This window comes from Gastrolobium bilobum, unplaced genomic scaffold (assembly GCF_033153095.1).
Source record: "Gastrolobium bilobum isolate Gb01-03AN ecotype WA unplaced genomic scaffold, APGP_CSIRO_Gbil_v1 utg26586, whole genome shotgun sequence".
In the NCBI taxonomy this organism is placed as follows: Eukaryota; Viridiplantae; Streptophyta; class Magnoliopsida; order Fabales; family Fabaceae; genus Gastrolobium; species Gastrolobium bilobum.
This window is the reverse complement of record NW_026895976.1, coordinates 168,332-195,326: the sequence shown is the minus strand read 5'-3', so window position 1 is coordinate 195,326 and position 26,995 is coordinate 168,332. Positions and strand designations below refer to the sequence as shown.

Genomic DNA, 26,995 nt, shown 5'->3' with positions numbered 1-26,995 from the left:
ATAGGCATTTGATACAACTAGTGCTAGCATCAAGTAATTTGAGAGTTTCATTTTCATCTTTCAAATCTTTCACTTCCTTTTCTAAAGATGCAATTTGTTTTTCCAAAGAACTAATAGTTTTCCTTGATGCTCTAAGAGTTTTAACATGTTTTAGTGTTTCATTATGCATTTCTTCAAACATGTCAGACAACTCATCATATGAAGGGGAAAAAGTAGAGCAAGATGAGTTTACCTCGGTTTCGGATTCATTTTTGTCCTCATTTTCCATGAGACATATATGTTGAGTTCCTTTGCTTGATTTCTCCGGTGGTCTCCCATCTTGCATGAAGCATAGGTTTGCTTCTTCCTTGGAGTCATCATGGGAAGAACTAGATTCGTCATCCCAAGCAAGATAAGCCTTCTTGAAGTTCCTTCTATCCTTGCCATGCTTCTTTTCATATTTGTCTTTCTTTTGAATATTTGGACAATCCGTTTTGTAGTGACCGGTTTTTCCACATTCATAGCAAGTGATGGTAAGTTGTGAGGATCCTTCATCTTTAGATCTTCTTTTAGGAGGAAATGCAGATTTCTTTGAAAAATTCTTCTTAAAGAATTTTCCATACTTCTTTATGAAAAGACTCATCTCATCTTCGTCAAGACCATTTTCGGAATCTCCATCTTCTTTTTCCTCATCCTTCTCTTTGCTTGGTGTTGAGGCCTTCAAGACAATTCCCTTACTTTTCTTGATGGCTTGTTCCTTCAAGGTTATTCTAGTTAGCTCCATTTCATACTCTTGGAGCTTGCCGAACAAGGTTGCAAGATCCATGGTTTTCAAATCTTTTGATTCCGTAATAGCCGTCAACTTGGGTTGCCATTCCCTATTATGCACACTTATCATCACCTTAGCAATTAACTCAAGGTTAGTAAAAGATTTATCCAAAGCATTTAGATGAGTGACAAGGAGTGTGAATCTTTTTTGCATACTTTGAATACTTTCATTTTCAAGAATTTCAAACATTTCAAATTCTCTAGTGAGTGAATTTAATTTTGTAAATTTAACATCACTAGTTCCTTCATGGGTTATTTGAAGAATATCCCACATTTTCTTAGCATTCTTACAATTTGAAACACGAAAGTATTCATCACGACCTAAGGCATTTGTAATCAAGTTTTGAGCTCTAGCATTCCAATTTCCTTTCTTAATTTCATCTTCGGTGTAATTATCTATATCTTTAAGAATATCTTCATCTTTCTCATTTTTTATAGTAGGTGGTGTATACCCTTTTTCAACTACACTCCATACTCTTAAATCATTAGATTGAAGAAATATTTTCATTCGACTCTTCCAATAGGAATAATCGACGTCATTGAAAAAAGGAGGTCTAGTACTAGAAGATCCCTCAAGGGGCATATCATGGTTCAAAGAAGCCATCCCTTCTCTTGAAGCGGTTAAGCTCTTTACACAAGAGTTCAAGCTCTGATACCACTTGTTGGACAAGTGGATTCAATACTCAAGAGGGGGGGTGAATTGAGTTTTACAAAATCTTTTCACAAAGTGCCTCCTTTGAAATTTTAAAGACTATTTCTTCAATAAAGTGATTTAATAAGGAAAAATCTAAGTGTGAGAGCAAGTGTGAGAGCAAGTGTAGAGATTAACAAAGTAAGCAAGTGAATGAATAAAGACAATCTAAAGATGCAATTTCAATAATAAAGTAAAGAGGTAAAGGTTAGAGAAATTGAAAACTAGATGTATCCTGGTTCGGTCACCACCACAGTGACCTACGTCCAGACTGAAGCCGCTCGATCAATTCTTTACACTAACTACCAAGCTTGAGGGTGCTTGACAAACCTCTACAACCTTTCAAGACTTCGGGCTCTTGATGCCTCACAATTTTTTCACTCCAAATTTACTTAGGAATTTGGTGACCTCTCAAGTATAGGGTTCACTCCCCTCTCAAATCAAGAAATAAGATTGAGGTGATTAAAAGTGGCTAAGTACTCTCAAAGTACAGATTTTACAAATTGAAGAACTAAGAGATATATAGCTTCAAAGGAAAGATGAGCTCAAGTATATGCAATGAGTAAAGTAAGCAATTAGTGAGCAATAATGAGCTAGAATGAGTAATAAAGGTTCAATAAATGATCTATGGTCGTCCACTATTCATTACCATTGATGTGGGTATTTATAATGACCCCTCATATGAAAACTAGTTGTTTCTAGCCGTTTATAGCCGTTGTAGACTGTTGATATCCGGATATTCATCGGGCCCATATCCGGATATGTAATATCCGGATATTCTTACATATCCGGATATTCTTGTCCAGATATCCGGATATTGATATCCGGATATTCTTACCAAAATATCTGGATATTTCATGGCATCATCCTTTTTGTGCGAAATCTTCTTTTCTTTTCTTTCAAAATGGTTTCTATGATTTGTAATGCATGTAATTGGTTATGGAAATTGTTTAGAAATGTTGGTATCATGAATGTACCTTTTCCAAACCAATATAGGACTTATAAAACCATTTGACTTGTCAATTCTTTAAGGATGTTTTCTTTCCAAAACTTGAAAGCCACAAAATATTTTTGGCATGTTGCTTGTGTGCTTAAGTTACTTAAAAACCTTTTAATGCGTGTTTAGCTAGTTAGATCAAGGTTCTTTAAGTACTATATGATATGAATGACTTGAGCTCATGCAATGCTAGGATCTACATACCTTTACATATTTTCCTAAGTCCGAAGTAGATATATCATAGAGATCTTGGACTTGTCTGGATACTTGACTTGCATGCTTTCACATATGCTTGATGTTTGATTTCTTTTGGATTTTGTTTTGTCTTTGAGCATTCTTCTTTGACTTGTTTGTTATCATCAAAACTATGCTGACGTGGAATCATCAACTGTATCATCTTTGAGTACGTGGCAGCCATATCATCACTTTGATTCTTCAAAAATGCATTCTATAAGTCTCCCATCTTTTAGTATCTTATTCTAGACTTAATTAACTTTCTAGGAAGCTATCACATGAGTCATAAAGTTCTCGTTTGCTCCGGATATCACCGTTTGAAGTTGGACAAGCAAATCTGCCAGCCAACCCCAAAACAGCACCAAACATCCTTCACTCAATCAAATATTCTGGAAAATAAACTCAACCAATTTCTCTCAAATTTTTATACAATAAAATAGACAGCTCAAGCTTCAATTTGATATATCATACACCTAATTTGACCAATAAACGAAGCAGGATTAATTTTCCCAAACTCGGTCCAAAACTGCCACATGTGCAGTAACCAAATGGGCAGTCAGTGTTCTCTGCCTTCTACAGGCCGACTCCCAACGCAAAAAAATCCCAAATTTTACCACAAGATAGAGAACATCTCAAGCGTCAAAACAGAGTATGGAACGTCCCTATCGGACCTCTTTGGAGGGCGATATGCTCTCCCAAAGTTCGCCTAATATATGCCAATTTCTAGAAAATTTGCCTGAGTTTTCTTTGTTTTTCCAATAATTCCCAAATTTGCACACATGTTCTATGACCTCAAATTGTACCTAATAATCATTGGGTGGTACACACAAGGACCAGCAATGCCTTGGGGCTCTTACAACCCTTCACAGTTTATATCAAATTACACAATTTCCATGACTTTACTTATATTTTCAAACATAACATATTTCAATCACCATAATCCATTTGCATGCATTCTTTACATCACAAAACATAAATCAATCCTAGAATAGGCCTATTGCCCTTTCATCATATTACATGCTTCCATATTACATCAATATTCATGTACAAATTACAAACCATCCAAATGACATATTACAATTACAAACCATAACCTTCAATTAATACATAACAAACATTCCAAAATAGACATGATAAATCAAGACTAAACTTAGATACATACATCATGAACAAAATGATACTCATAATCCTAATCACATGCATTGTTCATGAGCTAAGTCTAGCCTAGGCCCAATGGCCAACAAATGCAAAATATCTAATCCTACGCCCAATCATCCTACGGGCTTCTTGCCCGCCGCTCCAACTCCACTGCTATCTCCTGAAATAAAGTCCCCAAAGCAGGGTGAGGTATACGAATATATCTCAGTAAACCAGAGGTTCAGGAGAATACTCTGCTCAATGGCTCACTTCGATGCATATAAATAACATAACATAACATCTGAAAATGGGATAAAGCATGAGATTTAGTGAAATAGGGGAGCATAGGGATACAAAATACGACGAAGCTGGAATGGTCAATGCCAAAACCACTCAACGTCCAGCCTATTGGCTCGGCATATAAGCCTACGGGTTTCAACCAAGGCGTGTTCTCAGAACATCAAACCAAGGCCCCACCATCCATATCCACCCGAGACTTCTTAGTGTGCTCCTATCCGGATCACACACCAAGACCCCAGGTCAACTGGAACTCCCTCTCGGAGACCTATCCAGTGGAAGTCCGTAACGCCCAAAGGAAAAACGTCTACTGGCCAGAGACACGGTACATCCTATGTACCAACACACATACAATATGCATGAACATGTTATCCTATATTATTTACATACACTTCCTACCATTACCCTCAACGGGCATGGTGGAACACACAAGGGGATCAAACCCCAGTACCAAGAGGTTACCTGTATAATCCTCTCCTGCAGCTCCACTGCAATATCTTTTCCAAGCTAGGTACACAACAGAAATGCCTACACAGAGGACATTCCCAATCAATTACCATTCATACAAACACATGCAAGTTATTAACTCTTCAAGCATGGTTTCAAATACTCACACAATCCCACTTGGTCCGGGACCAAGGGCAACCCACTGAGCTCACGGTTCGGGGTTCAATTCCACGTACAACTACCTACATTGATCATATACGGATCATTAATATACGGTAAACCTATCAAAATCGAAAAACGTCAAATTCCTCCCCTCCACCTAGTGAGGTTCGGCCAAAACAGTGCAAAAATACCAAATATTTTTCTTTATCTTCTTTTCATTTTTCTTAAGCATCCCAAGGTTACCCCCAAGGTCATTTTAGGTGCCAATTTGCATCCTACATCATTCAAACATCATTTTGCCAATTAATTTTCTCTAGGATCAATTATACAATTCCACACTATCCAATATTTTTCCATTGATTTTCCAACCTTCCAACCATCACACAACCCTTCTAATTACCATTTAACACACAACACATCATCCAAATACTTTTACAACATCATATTCATCATTTTTCCCATTAAGGACGAATTCACCATAGACATACACCAAGGGATTTTCAATCCAATTCAACTACTCCACACCTCATACAATCCTATTATTAACTCATACAACCATACAACAATCCAATTACACAATCCTAACAACAATCTCCAACACAAAGTCATGACATTTCATCCAAATTTTCCAAAGTTATGCATACATTTCCTTAATAATTTTTATGGTTTCTATCACTCTAAAACATTATTCTAAGCCACTTTTATCTAATACACATTTTCCATTTGAGCTCTCTAACTACACCAGTCACACAAACATGCTCTAGGGTTTATGAAATCAATCCATCAAATTAACAATGAAAAGTGTGGAAACTTACCCACAACAAGTCACAAGACTCCTCCAAGTGATCCCCAAGCAATGGCTTGAGCAAACAACTCCAAAATCACAAAATCTCTCCCAAAATTCGTGGCTGGTTTTGCCCATTATCTCTCAAATGAGAGGGTTTCAAGGAAAAATAATCGGTGGGATGTGTTCGGATGATGATTTCCAACAACTTTGCTCACAAACTTTCCTTGATTCGGGGTTGTATTGAAGGAGTTATGAGGAAGAGAAGTTTTGGAAGCTTTTCTTCCACTTCCATGGAGGTGGTTCAGTTTTTTGGTGAAGGGAGGAGAGAGAAGGAGCTGGTTGGTGGTGAAGTCCAAGTGGCAAGGTCCACTTAAGTGAGGTGGGCCCCACCGCCACCTCACGCGATTTCAAACTAATTCGAATTTCCCTCCTATTACGCTAAACGTTCATAATTTCCTAAACTAATTAGAAACTCTAATTTTTAACATTAACCATTGTCCTTTAATTGCCCTTGATCAGATGAATCCGGAGTTTTCCGGTCGTTCGGAGAAATTGCAGTTTTAAGCTGTTACGCGCGTCGTAGGAACGCTTCTCCAAACTTACTAATTTTCATTAGAAATCGTATTTCCTAGTCCTATATACCATTTATAACTTGTATTCAAAACCTAGAGCTCAAAACTCAATCAGCACGTTTTACGGTGCAATCGTACCACGATATTTTTACTCGATAAAAACACTAATAATAGAATTTTCTGAAACTTGCCTATCCACTCAGTTTTTCGTTCTGAATCCATTTCCAGAGTTAGTTTTCCCATTTGAGACCTCCTACTCAATTTTACCTTCCTAGGGTTGCGTTTTAGACTAATTATCGTTTTACCCTTCCTTTGTATTTTGACCTGATTTTGAGGATTTTCACTAATCCTTCCCTTTAATCCATGTTTAATATATTAATATATAATTTAGAAATGCAAGGTGTTATACAATGCCAAAACATTTAGTTCTTACGAAAATTGTATGGAATGAGTTTCACTAAAAAAATTCGTAAGTTTTGGCATCTTTTGCCTAATTGTATTTTTGCCTTAAAATTTTTAATATTTGCACTTTTGTCCCAAAAAGTGACTTAGATTAAAAAAATTATATTTTTCAATTAATCAACTCTTTTTATTTACTAAATGATTACTATTTAAATAATTTAATTATTTGGGTTATTATAATATGCATTTTGAAAGTGCCTATTCACTTCTAAATACTTTCCAAACTTTATTTGTTGATAAACATTGAGAGGTAGCCCATTGCCTAGAGCTAATCTAATTTTTTTAAGCTAAGTCACTTTTGACATATGGTCTTACTTTCCAAACTTCATTTGTTGATTTTTTAATCTAATTTTTTTAAGCTAAGTCACTTTTGAGAAATAAAACAAAAAAATAAAAGAAAAAGAAATTAGCGTTATAAATTTTTAACATATTTAGTTTTATTTTATCTTCTATTTTTTTGTTCTCAATCTATTTTCTTCTTTTATATTTAGACACATGGTCTTATTTTTTTCTTCTATTTCTTTTTTGTCTTCAGTCCATTTTTTTATTTAGACTATTTTTATTTATTTTTTACTTTTAGTTCTTTCTATTACTTTTGTAAGTTTTTAACATTTTTAATCTTATTTTTTTTGTCTCCTCATCTATTTTCTTATTTTTGATTTAGATATTTTTTCTTGTTTTAGTTTTTCTATAATATTGTAAATTAATAAGATATTTGATCTTATTTCTTGTTTTACATTTTCACCCTAGCCTTTTATCTTTTTCTAAGAAGGGTAAAATAGACAAATTAATTTAGTTTTTAATAATGTTAGGGATGAGATTAGATAGAAAAAATAATAGGGAGTGATTAAAAAAACACAAGAGTATAAATGATTAAAAAAAAACACATAAGAGTGTAAGTGATTCAAGACAAGATTATAAGGGATTTTTTGAACTTTTCTCTTGATTAAATTAAAATCCCCTTTTTGAAATATATTTTTGTTCCTATATAATTAAACTCCACCGATTCTGTCACCATATCAAAATCATCTCATTCCTTCCTCCTCTCACATCTCTTCCCATTCAGTTTAGCTTTATTTACACTAAACATTTAAAGCTCACACCTTTTCAATCCCAGGTATGTTGAATCGTCAAAACATTTTTTTTTTTTTTTAAGTTTTCTTTTAAGCATGAGTTATGCAATATGCTACTGAGGTCTACGACCAATACTTGTTATGTAGAAGTTTGTTTTCTTTATAAGATTTGAATTTGAGACTTATGAATGAGAAAATGAAATATTCAAAGAGTTTTATTCCCTTAAATAAGTTCATGAAGAAACCCAAAAAAAATAAAAAAATAAAAATTAGAACTGAAGTCTATAATTAGTTTTAAGAAAAAGTGTTTCTTCTTTTAAATATCATAATGTATGTCATTTCACTCTTATAAAGAGGTGAAATTCACACATTTTTTTTTGTCCACTTTCTTTTCTCATAATTTATCTTTTTTCTTACTTAAAATGACATAACTTTACATCTTATAAAATGATAGATACACTTCACTTCACTTCACTTAGTTTTAATTATGGCGAATAGTTGTGACCACATCAAGTCAAATCAGCACAAACAAACAAAAGAATTCACGAGCAGCCTGTCGTTTTGTTATGACAAAGTCAAAAAATCTATTGATATATAATATAGCCGCCAAACTCTTACACACTCTTTTTTTCTTTTTCTTTTTGGATACACCTCTTACACACTCTTATTTCAGTTATTTGACCTTTCCTTTGGTCATGGTCAAAGTGCGTATATCTTGCTAACAGTTGGAAAGTATAGACACTTCCTTCTTGCTTCCAGATCCAACGACAATCCTTGATCCTTACAGATCAAATTACACCTTTAGACAGATATTAGATATATGGTTCACAAAATACTCCTTAACAATAGAAGTATATATTTTTTAATATATTAGAATTATATTTTTTAATATATTAGAATTATAATTTTTTAAATGATAGAATATTATGCCAATCATTTTTTTATATCTACTTTACCTATTTTTTTCATATTAATGTTAAATTATAATCTCAACCAACACTAGAAGGAGAGTAAAAGAGTGAAAGAGTAACGTAACAATATGAAGACAAATAGATAAAGTAAACATAGAAAAAAAAATAAGCATAGATATCCTATTCTTTTTTAAATTTGACAGTGTCTTGCATAATAAGATTTCTATATATATGTATCGTTAAGAAAAGAAAAAGAAAAAAAAAAGACCGTCAAATTCATTATCTTTCGTGTTTTTCAAACCCAGTACATTTAATATTGTAAACTTACAGATATAGTACTTTTACTTCCATGAACGATGGTGACAGAACTTATGTTTTCGAAGTTATAGTGATTCAGCTTGAAGCAGGTCGTCCTCTCTTTTTCATGTAGAATATTCAAGAAATATTTGCTACGACTTGTTAAAGTCCACATGTGTGAGGATTTTTTATTTTTTATTAGAAATTATCAACATATACATATATATTTATAATTAATTTCTGCTATCTACATGTCAATGGTCTTAATTGTATGGCTTTTGCTTTCTAGAATAATCACCAAAACTTTTGACTTTGAAAGCTGAATAAATATATAGGTTAAAATTTGAAAGCGATAAATGCATCTCCCCTGATATAGATGTGATCAGTCCAATACTAATTGGGTTGAGCCTAACTACACACGGTTGAAGGTAGAGAATATGATGAAGAGAAGGAAATGTATTATGTTGTTGCCGAGAGATGCTTGGGGTCCTGGCAGGATGTGGTTGTGTATTGCGAGATGTCTGGACAATTCTCTAGCTTCTTTGAGTTGAATGAGAGCGACTGAGGGGTACCTGCAAAGATCCTCCGATGCTCAAGTCAGTTTAGTATTCAAGGAGGTTCAAGTAGAAAAGCGAGATATCATATCTGGGCCAATGACTTCTGTATTTATAGTGCCTAAGCGTCGAGTTTATCATCGTCCTTCACAAGGCGGTATTCTAGTTGATTGGTGGAGAAAGATGGCCTCTCTCAGGCTATTCTTTAATAGGTAAGCCTATGTTCAAAGTAGATTCTATGGTCCATGGCAGCAAGGTGGTGCCGCCATTCTTTCACTAGCCCTTGGAGGTGGCCAATTTGTCTGAGCTGTTGACCCTAATATTGAGGGTTTCATACTAGTTAAGCTACATTAACTTAGTGGCCAAGTCTTCATGCGAGATTTATGCCTTTATGGCGAGATAGTTTGCCTTAAAGGCTATGTCACCTTTTGTGTCTATGTCACTAACGGTGGCTTGGGCCTTGACTTTACATATGTGGGGTCCGGATCAAGATGTAAGAACTGTGTTGGTCGAAGCTCAGGAAAATCTTTGTTTGTAATATTTTCCTTCATATGAGCATAGAGTGGATCCCTACTTGAAAGGCTATTTTTGTGTTCTTTACCATATAAGGAGATCGCATGACATGATATTAAATAAAAAAAATTTCGATTAAAGCAAAAATACATAAATTGATATATAGAGATCAACAAAACAAATTCAAAAGAACCCAACAACAAACATATATTATTATGGGAAATAGTAGACACACTGTATCAGTAAAGACAATTAAAATAACAGTAGGGAAATACTTACAGTAATAGTGAGAACTATGGGAATTACAATAATAAGGAAACTAAAATACTGACAGTAAGGTAGGGTAGTCTAGAGCCTGATTGAAGCTTAGGCCTTTTGTAAAAGTTGTTATAAATGTTAATTAAACGGTGAAAATGAACTTAGATAGTCATTTGGTTATTGTTCAATAAATTGGGAAATTCATGATTGGGTTTGTGAATTTCTAGCATTTTGAGCAATTAGCGAATTGGATGATTGATTGTGTCCATTGTGGTGCTAGGATTGAGCCTTGTGGACCAACATTGAAAGACCAACCATTGGAGGAAGCAATGGAGCTTGATTAGCTCATTGAGATTGGTGTTTGTTGTGAAGTTGTTATTGATAATTGTAAAGCTTGATTACTCATTGGTGGTGAACAAAGGTTAAGCTTGGAAGCACATTGAGGTAAGCCTTCGGACCTTGAAAATTGATCCCTTTGTTGTTCCACCAAGCCCTGATTGGGTAGTGGTTATTGATGTGTATGTAAATGTAATAAAGTAGTTTAATGCTTTGTTATATGTATGTGTAGGCACTGGGTGTGGCATAGGATGGTGTTTCCCTATATTTTGTATGTTGCATGACGATGCGTAATTTATACTTTGTAGTTTAGCTGGCCAGTAGGACTATTTGCATTTGAGTACTGGAGATGTTTTTACACATTGCATGGATATGTATTTACTGCATTATTTACTGTTATTGCTATTATATTATGAGTGAACTATAGGATGGAGAGATGCTCCAAGGATCCCTGGTTTACTAAGGTACATTTGTATATCTCACTCAGTGTTGTGGGGACCCCATTTCAGGTACAGATGCTGCATGAGCCTCTAGTGGCAAGTGACTGTATTTGGGCTAGATGTCATATGTTGATAGCCGGTCATTTTGGATTGCATCTCATTTAGGATTGTAGATATATATATGTCATTTACATTGTCACCTGTATATATATATATATATTTTGAGGCCACATGATGTATTTTGGAGGACTTAGTGCATGATCATTGTGATGGTGAATGCTTTGTTGTATATGGCTAATAGCTTTTATCATGTCTTTTGGTAGTTAAGTCCTTTGGCATGTATTTATTTTGAAGAACATGGATGTAATTGAGATATTGATATAGTAATTGAATGTGAGGTTATGTTTTTGTCATTTTGATTTGTACAATGAAATGGTGTAAAAGATATAACTAGTGAGGCATTGATGTTGTACGATTGTCAATTAGGTATCAAGAAGTTAGAGAATGGAGGGGGGGAATTCCCTCAAATGAACCACCAAAACAGGGGAAATCAAGTCTACCTCAGGTGGAGCGCGCTCAAGCGCTGATAAGGGCGCTCAAGCGCGCTGTGTGCGTGAAATAGAGGGAAAATCTCTGCCTTTGGGCGCTTAAGCAGAGGTGGCAAAACAGGTCGGCCCGCCGCCAACTCTCCAAAAACTGGTTAACCCGCCCCGCCCCGCATCTTGAAATGGGTTGAAAATCCCAACCCACCTCGTTTTGTGGTCGGTTGGTGGGTTAATTCGCCTAAAAAATAATTTAAAATAAAAAATAAATTATATTTTATTAATTTTATAATATTACTTATTTTCATTTCACAATCCACTTAGTTTTTTTTCCAATCTCAAGCTTAAATGTATACTAATAGTCAGTCAAATACTTTTTAGGAACTTAATTTTGCCTCCATATATAAATAACCTTTGTCATAAATAAAATTTGTCTTCTTTATTTTTTTTGGGGAGTACTAAGATAAAAAAAATTTCCATATCACAAAAGCATAATGGCAAATAAAATTCTACTTATTAGTAAAAAAAAAACTGACTCGCGGGCCAACCTGTCTCGACCCACCGCAACCCGTTTTGACCCACAACTAAGCAGGGCGGGTTGAGATGGGTTGGTGGGTTGAAATATACAACCCAACTCACCCCGTCGGAGGGTTGGCCGGCCAGGTTCAACCCATATTGTCACATCTACGCTTAAGCGCGCTGAAGACCTGAAAATGGTCAAATTCTTTGCCTATGGGCGCTCAAGCGCCCAATAGAGCGCTCCAGTGCGCTAGCGGCGAAAAATGTGTTCGAAGAGCGCGCTCAAGCGCTCTCAGTGCACTGCTCGTTTTCAGCACAAACGTAGTTTAGTAAAATTGGTATAACTCGAGCTACAAAGCTCCAAATTGAGTGAGGTTTGAATCTATGTGAAGCTAACACGTAGTATTATAAACCTGTAAAATATTAGAGCCATTGGATGAGTATATCAATACTATTTTAGGATTGAAGTTGATGCTATAATTCCCAAAGTTCGATTTTGTCAGCTACCTTGCGAGTTTAATAACTCTGCGTATACTTAACCAAATGGTTTTTGTAATATCTTTTCGAAAAGCCCTAGACGTCTAGTTTATCATAATGAAAAGGTTAGAGTTAATGGTTAAGTGTAGTGGTCTCATTTTAGAGAATGTTACATGGTTGCAATTACGATTTTGGTTATATTAAGTCCGTTTTTGTTTTAAAAAGTAAATGAACAATGTTTTTGTGAAAAAGTTTATCCGCAGTTTTAATTGAACCAATGTGATTGTAGCTGCGCTTAATTTCTTAAGTAATGTTAACATTTTCGGATGTGCAACGGGCCGTTACAAATATCCTTTAATAGACCTAACTCATTTAATGACCACATACAATACTAACAATACTTTGTTGCCCTAAACTTAAATGGAAAGACTAAGTGATCTACCTTTCTCATTTGGTTATCATGCCAACCCTTCCCTTCATCTCATTATTTACCTTTCGATCAAGAATAAGGATATTGCATCAACTTTTAAGTGATCAAAAGAAAGCTTTTCTAGAACTAGAAGTCTTCTTCCATGAACTCTAAAGGCGGATCCATGAACTTTGTCATAATTCCTTTATTGTGCACTGATTCCTAAGTCTTATGGGAGTGTTGCCCAAGTATCTTATGGATAACTAATCCCTTTTAGAGATGATGAATCATTTCAGCTTGTCTATCTATCCTCATGCCTTTAAGTCATATCCAAAAGTACATTGTCCTCCCTATGTTTCAGGGGAATAGAGTTGTACAATTAAAGTATGACCCTTAGATATAGTATTCGATGACAACCTCAAGTCTAATGATAATCTATATTACCAAATGATAAGATATTGCACCCAATGTTACATGGTATAAGGATTCCTTGTTGACTTTCTCAGTGGATCAATTAAGTGCAATTTGTTCCACTAACAAATCCACCCACAACATTAACTAAGACATGTCGATGTCTACATTCATGAGGTTCGTATCTTACATTCCTATGTAAGTATCCTGGCATCATGCTAGTTTAGTTGAGTCTACAATGCCCTTTCTTAATAACTCTAGACCGAAAACAAGTTTACTGAATAATCAAATTGTATACTTGAGTTCTCATTATAAATCCTCAAGGATACATCTTGATTATCCCAAGAGCCTTTATCAAGTTAAAAATATTAACAATAAAAAGGCGAGACAAAAATACGAAACAAATAATTATTCGTGAAAATATCATAGTTGATAGTATCATCTGACTCCTTATATTATCTCGGGGGCACCTATATACTAAACCTGTAGAAATTCTTTTTTTTTTTTTTTATCAATTTCAAAATTTTATGTGCATGAACATTTTTTCCAAGAAAAATGAAATAAGCATACGTTAACTCGATTACAGTACTAATAGCTTGTTTGGGAGTTCAAAGTTGAAAGATTTCTTCTTGAAATGAGACTACTTAAATAATTGATAAGCACTAAAATATTTATCTTGAGATGAGCAATAAATAGTTCTATGAGAAGGGAATTCCAATCCATTGGCGCATGGGCAGAGACTCACGTAATATGTTTATAAATGTTTTCAGTCATTTTATGTGTTGAACATGGACTGGTCACATTACAAATTAAAATCTATTGCTTTATCATTTATGACACAACCCATGCATTTGAGCAATTATTGGTAGCTTCTAAAACGAAAGGGGAAAAGTAGTTGTATGGAATGGCTCCACCCTCCTATGTATTAATTACCATACTTTAAACAATAGAACTAGTCAGTCAGCAAAAATTATGAGGGCAATAAGTCAAAACTCATGACTTGACCTTGCTGAAATACCCGTCCACATCCTTTGACTCTCTTCACAATTTGTTGAAATTATTCCACCACTATCTTCTTCTTAAGAGAGAAAAAAAACACACAGAAAGGAGAGGGGAAAAGATAAACAAATTAAGAGGATATAATATGGGTTTTGATGATTTTAGCAAGGATGATGAAGGTTCACTTCCTGGGTTTCGTTTCCACCCCACTGATGAAGAACTTGTAGGTTTCTATCTGCGCCGGAAGCTTGATAAGAAACCCATTAATCTCGAACTCATCAAACAGATTGATATCTACAAATATGATCCTTGGGATCTTCCAAGTATGTTTCCAGTTACAAGTTCTTTATTTGTTTTCATATATAACTCCTCTCTTTTTCTTTTCCTTTTTCTATATTTATTTGAGCTGCAAATCTTGTGGATAGTTTGTTAAGAGATCAAAATATTAAGAAAAAATTATACTATATATCAACAAAATTTTACACTTTCATACACAAGCATAGTTTGATAATAAATAAAAAGGGTGGTATTCTAACATCCATACCTTTTAAGTGCTTTACTTTTAACTGTTTATTACAACAACAACAACAAAAAAACAACTATGAGTATGATTAGTGACTGTATGGGAATATCATATAAACATTGAGAAATACTTAGAGCTACTGAAGCAAGACATCACATGCTTTGTATCTATACCATTAATGGCAACTTAATTAACTAACTAGTGTTGCAACTTTTTAATTTGTATGTATGCAGAAGGCAGTAGTAGTGGAGGAGAGAAGGAGTGGTACTTCTTTTGCAAAAGAGGGAGGAAATACAGGAATAGCGTAAGGCCCAACAGAGTCACTGGCTCTGGGTTCTGGAAAGCAACTGGGATAGACAAGCAAGTGTTCTCACTCGGAGGAGAAGGCAATGACTGCATAGGACTCAAGAAAACACTTGTTTACTACCGTGGCACCGCCGGCAAAGGCACCAAAACTGATTGGATGATGCACGAGTTTCGCCTTCCCTCTGATCATGACATCAATAACAACGCATCTATTGCCCAAGAAGCTGTACGAAACTTGAACTGATTTCTCAAATGCATTGATTGAATTCATTATTAAAGCAATTTTAATCAACACCTATTATTTGTGTAAAAAACCATTTCAACCAAAATGTTAAGTTGTTGGACGAGCTTATATTAATAGTTTTATATTTTTCTAACACGCGCTCTCTCACGCAAGAGTCCATTAAACTTAAAGGGTGAATGATACATTAGGTCTAGTCTAAATCATTTAGTCACATCAGCTGATACTATGGAAAAAACTATTTAAACTTAAAAACTTAAAAACTTAAATGGTTGAGCGAGATTACATTAATAATTTTATATTTCTCTAATAATTTACAATTTTTTATTCTGTGACTATGTGCAGGAAATTTGGACATTGTGTAGAATTTTAAAAAGAAATGTAACGCAAAGGAAGTACACACCAGATTTGAGACAATTAGCTTCTAAGCGACTTTCCAGTGATAAGATAACAAGAATGAGAAGTGTGGAGTTTAACACAAATGGAGAAGCATATATCAATTTTGGTACAAGCCTTGGCCATCATGAAAATGATCGTAAGCCAGTGGTAAAAAACACAAGCAGTGATCAAAGGCATCAGTTTCATGTAGGTGAGTTGAGCTCCCCCGTGGCACACCAAACTCAATTAACAGCACCTTCATCAAACTTCTGGATTAACCCTGAAGCGAACGACTTCTTCGCGTTTGAGAATTGGGACGAGCTTGGATCGGTTGTGAAATATGCTGTTGATTCGTCTACGATTTAAATAACCGTGTTATTTCTTGAGTATTAGTTAGAATACATTAGGAATACATAGAAGTATATCTACATCTAGCCAGTGAGAGAGAGAGGAGTGGTTTTGTGTAAGAGAGTGGTTAATTAGTATTATCGAACTTGTAATTTTGAACCCACTTGTTTGACTTATGGACTTGTTTCTGCTTGAATTCTTATGAAAACTGTCAAAAAAATCATTTGAAGGCCTAAGCCCAATCAGGAAAAATTCCACCCTAAGTCAAATGCTGAGGCAATATTCGTACAAGTATATTTGCATCTCTAGGTACACTTCTCAAACCGTAGTTTTCCAGGCACACAATGTGTTGGGTATGGCTCATACTTCACATGATGATGTTGGCCCTAATTGTCGGGGTCAGCAGAAAGGCAACTGGGGTAAATCATAGCAGTTTGGGCTTGGGCCCATGAATAGCTGCTGTTAGGGTTTCTTATAATCCTATTTATATTTGCCTTGTAAACCGAGAGACTTGTAACGAGTGGCGGTGAGGTGAATATAGTACAGACAAGCTGGACGTAGCCTATATTGGGTGAACCAGGGTAAATCATCGTGTCAATCTCTCTACTCTTATCTCTTTTTCTGTTTTCTCGATTCTGTGTGATTGTCGATTTCCAACAATTGGTATCAAGAGCTTTGGTTCTGCGACCAGGGTTCTTGTGACAGATTGGGGTTTCGCGATTTAGGGTTTTTTCTTGGCATAGATAAAACTGCGAAATTGATCTGGAGAGGATATCGACTGGCCAATCACGGGTCGAGGTTGAAAAGTTCGGAGGATAAGGGTTCGAGTTATGGAAGCTGAAGACGGAGGCTCTGCTCGTTGACAGGGACGTGTGGTACGTGATCGAAGATGATAAGCCGTCTGTACCAACAAAACCTGTCGGTGAAGAAACGTCAGGTGATGGCGAGAGTCGAAGGAGTTGAAGGCGTGGACCAGAGACGATCGAAAGGCGCGAAGCCTGATCTGGTTATGCCTGGCTGATAACGTTCTGGTGAACGTAACTTCTGAGAAGTCCGCGAAGGATCTCTGGACGAAGCTGGGAAGTCTCTATCAGAGCAAGTCACTCGTGAACAAGCTGTTCCTGCGAAGGAGGCTGTATAATCTGCGGATGAGCGAAGGTGATTCTTTCTCTGCTCATTTAAATGAATTTAATACTATTTGTGCACAACTTTCGTCTATAGACATTAACCTGGACGAGGAAGACAAAGCTTGCACCTTGCTGTGTTCACTGCCCAACTCTTGGGAGCACATCATTGTGTCAATTGGTACTAGTGTTAATAAACTGTCGTTTGAGACGGTTGTTGCTGCCTTATTGTCTGAGGAGATGAGAAGGGTAGGTTCTGAAGGTACCAACAATGAGGCTCTGGTTGCTAGAGGGAGGAGTGATGACAAATCAAAGTCTGGTCACAGAGGAAGATCGAGGGGACGATCAAAGTCCCGTGATAAATCTGATAAATCTGAAATGAGGTGCTGGAGGTGCAAAAAGGTTGGACATCTGAGAAGGAATTGCAGAAGTAAAAGTGTAGGTCCTGAGAAGCGGGATGATTCACAACCGTCTGCTTCGGGTACAAAGAAGGATGATGATGATAGTACAGGGGACCTGTACATGGCGTTTGACAGTCATAATGACTGTAATGATTGGATTATTGACACTGGAGCATCGTTTCATATGACACCTCATAGGGAGTGGTTCTGCACCTATGAATCGTATTCTGGCGGTACAGTTAGAATGGGAGATGACACGACTCATGCAATTGTGGGGCGTGGGAAAGTAAAGCTGAAGATGAGTGACGGGACAGTCAAGAATCTGCCGGGTGTGATGCATATTCCGGGGCTTACCAGAAATCTGATCTCCGTTGGTAGTATGGCAGATGCTGGTATTAATTTTAGCAGTGACAAGTATTCTTGCAAGCTGACTCGAGGAGCTTTGGTTATTGCAAGAGGAGAGCGTCATGGTAAATTGTGGAAACTGCTGGGTAGCACAGTATTCAGTGGTGAAAGCTATGTTTCAGAACAGGCGGAGGAGGACACTGCTATGTTATGGCATAGGAGGCTGGGGCATATTGGAGGAAAAAGTCTGGAGACTCTAACATCAAAGAAGTTGGTGGATGGAATTCCGAGCTGCTCTATGGGGTTTGGATTTTGCGAGCATTGCCTGCAAGGGAAGCAAAATCGGGTATTTTTGATTCCATAGGAGGAAGAGCTGAGGGGGTTCTGGACTTGATACACAGCGACGTGTTTGGCCCCACACCTGTAGCATCACATGGAAAATCAAGGTATTATGTTTCTTTTACTGATGATTTTTCAAGATATGTGTGGTTATATTTCTTGCGCAGCAAGGATGAAGTGTTCGATAAATTCTGCGAGTTCAAGGCTTTGGTGGAAAATCAATTTGATCAAAAAATCAAGGTGCTAAGAACTGACAATGGAGGGGAGTTCTGTTCAACAAAATTTGACCAGTTATGTGCGAGCAATGGGATTGTAAGTGGGTGTTCAAGAAGAAGGTTGGTGCCAATGGGGAGATTGAACGCTACAAGGCTCGATTGGTTGCAAAGGGATATTCACAGACAGAAGGGGTTGATTATGGTGAGGTATTTTCACCTGTTGCAAAGTTAAATTCCATAAGACTGGTTTTGTCTGTAGCAGCTGCATATGACCTAGAGGTGGAGCAGCTGGATGTGAAGACAGCTTTTCTTCATGGTGATTTGGAGGAGGTTATTTTCATGAAGCAACCAGAGGGGTTCATTGCAAGAGGCAAAGAGGAGCTAGTCTGCAAGCTGAATAAATCTCTGTATGGCCTGAAGCAGTCCCCAAGGATGTGGTACATGAAGTTCGACACTTATGTGCTGAAGCTTGGCTTTGACCGTTGTGATGCTGATCACTGTGTTTATGTGAAAAGGTTAGAAGGTGACTTTGTTATTCTAACTTTGTATGTTGACGACATGTTACTCGTTGGAAACAGTTTGAAAATGATCAGCACTGTTAAAGGACTGCTAGCAAAGCAGTTTGAAATGAAAGATCTAGGCGCTGCAAATGTGATCTTGGGTATGCAGATTAAGAGGGAGCGTGACAAATGAAGATTATGGTTAAGTCAGCAGAAGTACATAGAAGATGTTCTGAAGAAATTCAAGATGACTGACTGCAAGCCTGTGTTGACTCCCATGTCTACTGGTTCTAAGTTATCGGCTGACCAGTGTCCCAAGACTGAAGAAGAAAAAGAAGAGATGGCGTCAGTTCCTTATGCTAGTGCAGTAGGGAGTCTGATGTATGCCATGATTTGTACTCGACCTGATATTGCTCAAGCAGTGGGAGTATTGAGCAGGTATATGTCCAAGCCAGGAAATGAGCATTGGACGGCTGTGAAGCGTGTGTTCCGCTATCTTCGTGGTACGTCTGACCTTGGGTTATGCTATGAAGGCGTGAAGGGCTCAAGGGGACAGACATTGTTAGAGCTGAGATGCTTTGTGGATGCTGATTGGGGAGGTGACATTAATAGTAGAAGATCTACAAGTGGATATGTTGTTTCTTCATTTGGCGGAGCTATCAGTTGGATAAGTAAGAGGCAGAGCACTGTTGCTTTATCTTCTACAGAGGCTGAGTACATGGCCTTGACACATGCTGTTAAGGAAGCTATTTGGTTACGGAGGTTGTGCAAAGAGCTTGGCTTTGCACAAGGAGAGATGATCGTTGGGTGTGACAGTCAGAGCGCCATTTTCTTGGCTAAGAACCCAGGTTTCCATGCGAGGACCAAGCATATCGGCATACAGTACCACTTCATCAGAGAGAAGATTGAAGACAAGGTTGTATTGCTGGAGAAGGTTGACACAAAGGTCAACAATGCTGATTTTCTGACCAAGGCAGTGACTTCGGAGAAGTTTGAATGGTGTACAGATGCTTTGGGATTGAAGAAACATGTGAAGCATTCACCAAGTGGGAGAATGTTGGGTATGGCTCATACTTCACATGATGATGTTGGCCCTAATTGTCGGGGTCAGCAGAAAGGCAACTGGGGTAAATCATAGCAGTTTGGGCTTGGGCCCATGAATAGCTGTTGTTAGGGTTTCTTGTAATCCTATTTATATTTGCCTTGTAAACCGACAGACTTGTAACGAGTGGCGGTGAGGTGAATATAGTACAGACAAGCTGGACGTAGCCTATATTGGGTGAACTAGGGTAAATCATCGTGTCAATCTCTCTACTCTTATCTCTTTTTCTGTTTTCTCGATTCTGTGTGATTGTCGATTTCCAACACAATGGGCATCCACCACCTCTTTTGGCTTCACGCCACCACATCCTTGCATGAAAGATTTGTCACCTGTGATTATCGTCTCCATAGTTTATCACTCACTTGTGGGTCCAACATTAACCACGTTCTTATTCGATCAAATATTGGCGTCATCTTTGGGAAATGCTAAACTACAATAGACCACAAGTTTGCCTCTCTGGCAATCAGAATTAGATGTCTGCACCATCTTGGGTGGCTTCGGGGGCAAAGGTTCCTGGGTAATTAAATGTGAGGCGAAAGTACCTAAGAGAAGTGTTGATGATAAGAGACAAGCCCGTGTTGAAGGAGATTAGAAGTAGGGTGAAACAACCCCTGCTCGTATTCATAGATAATGATATGAAAAGAGTGATGTCTGGTCAGGATGACATGACATCCTAGTCATTTCCAAAAACCTAGTTACATGCCAAGCATGGAAGATGCTAATAGACAATGGGAGCTCATCTGATATCATCTGTTAGGATGCTTTTGTAAAGTTTGAATTTGAAAGTGCAAAAATATGCTACCTTTATCATATAAAGGTTGCGAGTATGCACATGTATGAACATAAAATTTTCATTCATGTGGAAACACATATGCATAGTTGATCATATAACTCAATAAAATTCATGAATAGCAAGCAATTCTTGATTATAATATTTGTGATTACACTAAGGTCGTACCTTTGTGTCTTGCTAGGGTTTCAAACCTTGATCAAGATATACACGTAGGCATCCTCTAATGATGATCCACACTATCACTTGATGGCTTAGGAGAACACTTCTCGTAAGTCCTTCCTTGCTTGGTCGCTTGCTAGGCCGAACAAGAATGGGGTGGATTACTCTATGGTGTCTAACTTGGAATGCAAGAGACCGTGTTGCATTGCAAGAAACTATGGAGAAGGACAAAGAGATATTGTCGCAACTGCCTTGCTTATGTTAGGGCGTGTAAGAACCCGCATCGTTAAATTAAGAATTTAATTAATTAATTATGAAATTAATGAGATAATTTCATAATTGACCCTGATAATTATGAGTAGACCTAATAATTATAGTAAGTGAATATTAATGTTGAAAGTCGCTTTTCTGACGAAAAGTGCAGATACTAGTTCTGTTTCACGATATAAATGCGTACCAAAGAAGTATCCCGGAAAATTATGAAAAATATGTACATGTTACTAGAATAATATATAGGACTAGCATAACAAGTTTCAGGTCAAAATAATGAGAACTGGTGTCAGAACTGATACTGGCTATGTAAAAGCGCGTACCTAAAAAGTACTGCGAAAAATAAAATAAAAATATGAAAAATCTTAGAAAAATGGCTAGGTTCAGATGCCAAAGTTTGAGATTAAAATGCTAAGTGTAGCTATTAATGCTAATACTATGTGGTTATCTTTAAACCGCCTATATATACTATTCTTGCACAAAATCCTAGGCCATAATCAGCCTCCTACGTGCCTCCTTGCTAAAGTCCTGTGTTCTCCAAGCTTCCACCTCCATTCTCTTCGAAATCTCCCCAAAGTGATAACCTTTCCTCACTTTTACTTCACCAATGCATCATTGTGAGTGAGAGTTAACCTTAGAGAGGGTGGTGGTGCACATTTTTGGAGGCATTGCTTCTGTTTGGAGAGAAGGTGGGTGCTGACTTCTTGGGCTTGTGTAAGAACCTGCACCGTTAATTAAGGAAGTTAATTAATTAATTATGTAAAATCAGGAAATAATTCCATAATTGACCCTAATAATTATTATGAGACTTAAATAATTATGGTAAGTGAGTAATAACGCTGAAAGTCGCTTTTATGACGAAAAGTGCAGATACCGGTTCTGCTACTCGGTATAAATGCGTATCGATGAAGTATCCCGAAAAATTATGAGAAGTGTGTATATGTCCTAGAATAATATACAGGACTTGTAAAACGAGTTTCAAGTTAAAATAATGAGAACTGGTGCCATAACTGATACTGGCTATGGAAAAGCGCGTACCGGAAAGGTGCTGCGAAAAATAAAATAAAAATATGATAAATCTTAGAAAAATGAGTAGGATCAGATTCCAAAGTTTGAGATTAAAATGCTAAGCGTAGCTATTATTGTTAATATTGTGTGATTAATTAAGTGGACCTATTTAAGCTTAAGGGCACAATGCCCTAGGTCAGAATGCCATATTTCCTACGTGAGTTTCTGGCCTTCAGCTGCTGCCACCTTTCTCTCCACTCGAGACTTGAGCTTTCTTCCATAGAAATGCCTCAAGAACTCACCTTTTCCATTGATTCCTTCACAGTAATCGTTTAAACACTTAGTAGTGAACCTTGTGAGGGTGTGAGGCTACTCATCTCTAAGTGTAGGATGCTGTATTGAGGGGTTTTGGGGCTGACTTGTGGGTTCTTGTTTGAGAAGCCTTGTTCTTGTTCTTGAAGGCTTCAAGAAGCCATTTGGATGGTAAAAGGTCCAACCTTGTAGTGCTTTTCGTGGGCCTTTAAAGTCAGAACCTTGGTGTGTAGTTGGAGACTTCTATTCTGCCTCATTTTCTGAGTTTTGAGCATTTGAGGTGAGCCATGATCACCTCTTTGTCATTTTGATGATTTAAGCTTGTTTAATCGGTTAAAAAGTAAAACCTGGATCATTTGAGTTAAGGACTGAGTTTCTGAGTTCCTAACATGTTAATGAATATCATCTGTTTAGGGAGTTTTTGGACTCCCAGTCGCTTTTGAATGCTTTAAATTGGACTTATGCAGTGAACAACTCGAGTTTCTGCATTCTGTCTGATAAGTATCCGAATACTTTTCGTGTAGTGTTCGAATACTAATCCCTTGGTAGTCGAATACTCCTTGCAGGAGTATGAGGATACTTTTCTGGGAAGAAAAATATTCGGATACCTTGAAGAAGTAGTTGAATACTGGGTAGTATTCGAATACTTGGGTGTGGGTATTCGAATACCATTTAACACTTGAAACATCATCCAAGCAATGCAAACAACCTCAATTCCTTACACTTCTCTAAATGGCCGAATTGTAGCCTAAGTAATTCCAAGAGATTTCATTCAATTTTCAACCCTTCCACACTTCACACAATACCATTATATCAACATATAATCATCCAACAACTCACCACTAAAATCCTAACACATTTTTGAAATTCAAGTCATGACACCTCAAAATATTTAAGTTACAAAATCATAATTTTCACCTAAAATTTTCATTGCATTTATAGCTAATACACATTATTCTAAGACACATTCATGTATAAACTTTTTCCAATTGAGCTCTCTAACATCACACATCAACAATTCAAGGTTTAGGGTTCATAACTATAATATACAAATAAACCATGGAATTGGGGTGGAAACATACTCACAAACAAGGCTTGATACTCCTCCAAGACTTATCAAAGTAATGGAAGACCAAATGACTCCATGAACATCAATTTTTCTCCAAAAATTCGCAGCTGAAAATGGCTAATAACTCACCAAAGAGAGGGTTTCAAGGGTAATGGATACCACCAATGTGTTTGGAAGGTTGTTTCCAATAAATTTCAACACAAAAATCACTTGATTTGGTTAAGAATTGATGGATTTATCAAGGAAGAAAATTGAAACCCTAAGGTGCCTAAGGAGGGAGGGCTGATCGGTTTTTGAGAGAGAGAGATGAAATGAAGGTGATAGTGATTAGTGAATAGCTTAGGTGGATAAGTGGACTTAAGTGGGGTGGGTCCCACGCCACCTCACGCGAATTAAAATTCATCCGAATTTCTCTAAACGTCCGTGAATTCACAACCTATTTAGAAACTCTAATTTTTAACATTAACTATTGTCCTTTAATTATACTTGATCAGATGAATCCGGAGTTTTCCGGTCGTTCGGAGAAAACACTGTTTTAAGCTGTTGCGCGCGCCGTTGGCACGCTTCCCCAAACTAAATTAATTCCATCAAATATTATCAGAAATCATATTTCCTAGTTTTATGGACCATTTATAACTCATATTTACAACCTAGAACTCAAAACTCAATCGGCACATTTTACGGTGCAATCGTACCGCGGTATTTTTACCCGATAAAAACCCTATTCACTGATTTTTCTGAAACTTTCTTATCCACTCAATTTTTCATTCTGATTCCATTTTCAATGTTATTTTTATCATCTGAGACCTTCTACTAAATTTTTGTCTTCCTAGGGTTGCGTGTTGACTAATTACCGTTTTGCCATTTCTTTGTATTTTGGCCTAATTTTCAGGATTTTCACTAATCCTTCCTTTTAATTCTCATTTTATATATTAATATTTAATTTAGAATTGCAAGGTGTTATAGTTCTAGTACCTCTAACAACCCATTTTTCTTTTAAACTTTGTTTTATTGACATTATATATTTTCTATTAATCTTCCTGAATTTAATTTTATATTTCGGGTCATTTTGTCGGTTCACATTTTTACCGCAAAATATAGTATTTATACTTTCCCCCAAATAGTGATTTAATTTAAAATTATTATTTTCTTCTAATTATCCTATCTCTATTATGGAATAATTTTGCTAAAATCATAAATTATTATTATTAATTTACTAAAATTCTAATTTAACAGTGCAGGTTCTTACATGTACCAACAAAATCTTAAACCTACCAAGAAGAAGAAACACTTCAGCCCAAACCCATTATAGAAGCAAAAAGCTAAAACTTATAATCTTCGAAAGACTCAAGTCTTGCTTAACTCAAAACAAAATCAACTACATGTGCACTAAGCCACGCTTGAGTATTCAGTGGCGGAGCCACATGTATTGTGGATGTGGCCTTAGTCCGAGCTAAATTTTAACAAATTGTACTTATTATATATAATTATATAATTAATTATAATTTGGCCCAGATTAAAATTGTGATTTGACCCGGGCTACAATTTGTAATTTGGCCCTTTGTAAAATTTAAAATATTTTTGGTGAAAGATTTGAGTAAGTTGTATTAGGTTATGTGTCTAATTTTCACTTGTTTAAAAAAATAAATTATGTTTAGTAAAATTAAAAATTATTTAATAAAATTATAACTCTTCTTAGTGCTTCTTGCTCAGATGTTCTATATTTAATATAATTTAAATATATTATAATATGAACTAACTAAAATTAAGAAAAATAAATACACATATAATTTTTTGGTCCGGGCCCAAATTTGAGCCTGGCTCCTCCAATGTGAGTATTGTTGGTTCCAAATAAATTCGGGGATGAATTGTGTTCTATAAACTTTTTAGATTAAATCAATATTAAATTATCGATAATAATTTTGACAATAAAAAAGATAGCAAAGAGAATAAGAGATAACACATGTAATTATGTGGGGAAAAAACTTTAAAAGGAGAAAAAAAAAATTGCCACTCCAATTTGAATACCTCTATCTAATTAAGAGATAAATCCACTATAATAAATCAAGCTCAATTCAAATATAATCATTCCCCCAAGCCTATTTTTTTAAAAAAAGGAAAAAAATGTTTGTCCTTTTAAATAACAGTCATTTTAGTTAAAATGATTGTTTTTATTTAATATTTAAATTAAAACATCTCTCACTTTCTCTCACCATGAGATCTGGAGAGCTTGATCCATCTTCAAAATGAGAGAGCTACAACAGTAGCAGACGTAGACACAAAACAACAAACACCTTGAATGCATCGTGGAGAGCTCTAAAAAGAAATGCATATAAATCCATGGAAGGAAGCCAAAAAACAAAAAAAAGAAGTACACGTAATCAGAAAATAGATGAAAACAAAAATCAAAGGAAGCATGGGGAGAAAGAGAGATGACAGAGCCGGAGAGAAAGGTGGTGGCGAGGATGCAGTTTTGGCCTAAGAAGAAGAGGAATCATCGACAAAGCAAACGAAGAAGATGACCCATAAACGCAAAAACACAGAAAATAAGAGAAAGCTCACACCTAGATCATAGGAAAAGGAACCTAGAAGCAAACAAAAAATGAAAGAAAATCCTAGAAAAGGTGAAATTGGAGAAAAACTGAAAAACTGTGAAGGAGAACAAACACAGATCACGAAGAAGGAAGTTGACTTGCAGTTCTAGAAAATATTATAGGGAGACCAAACAACCACAATCAAAGGCGGAGAATAACTGCAAAAATCAACGACGATAAAGCATCAGAGAAGAAGGGCCAAGAAGCCGGAGATGCACCGGCATTGGCGACAATGACAGATAAAAACTCCTTAAACCCAAAAATCACAGAGGAAATGAGATCTGGAAAGGACAAAAAAGAAGGAAAATGAGAAGCGACTGAAGAAGAAGGAGACGGGAGAAAAAGATCGATGAAAGGAACAAAGAAAAAACAACTACGGCAACAGAACCCTATTCATGGAGAATAAAAAGTTTCTTCTGATACCATATTAGAAGGTAAAAGAGGATAAAGATTGATTTTAATTCATTGGGTAAAATGGATACAACAAAATTTACAAATGAGTGAGGTTGTAACAACTCTATAACTCACCCTAAAGTAAAATAACAAATATAATAAATTAAATTAAAATAAAATAAAATATTTATCTATATCTCTAATAATTTTGACTAAAATGATACAATTCTCTATCTTTTAAAA

The 26,995-nt window shown here is 36.2% G+C and overlaps 1 protein-coding gene across 1 annotated transcript; it reads left to right on the top strand.

Annotated features, from left to right (window-relative positions):
- The first annotated feature begins 14,456 nt into the window (after positions 1-14,456).
- Positions 14,457-16,286, top strand: LOC133297081 (transcription factor JUNGBRUNNEN 1-like). Its single transcript, XM_061496145.1, has 3 exons — positions 14,457-14,655; positions 15,089-15,387; positions 15,748-16,286. Exons 1-3 carry the CDS (start codon positions 14,478-14,480, stop codon positions 16,144-16,146), a joined length of 876 nt encoding a protein of 291 aa, XP_061352129.1. The 5' UTR covers positions 14,457-14,477; the 3' UTR covers positions 16,147-16,286.
- Positions 16,287-26,995: the final 10,709 nt, after the last annotated feature.

What these genes read in the sequence shown, in the direction of transcription:
- LOC133297081 (XM_061496145.1), top strand. Translation starts at nt 14,478, where the DNA reads ATGGGTTTTGATGATTTTAGCAAGGATGATGAAGGTTCACTTCCTGGG. An exon ending in TGATCCTTGGGATCTTCCAA is followed by an intron (nt 14,656 to 15,088) that starts GTATGTTTCCAG and finishes GTATGTATGCAG; the next exon opens with AAGGCAGTAGTAGTGGAGGA. An exon ending in CATCTATTGCCCAAGAAGCT is followed by an intron (nt 15,388 to 15,747) that starts GTACGAAACTTG and finishes GACTATGTGCAG; the next exon opens with GAAATTTGGACATTGTGTAG.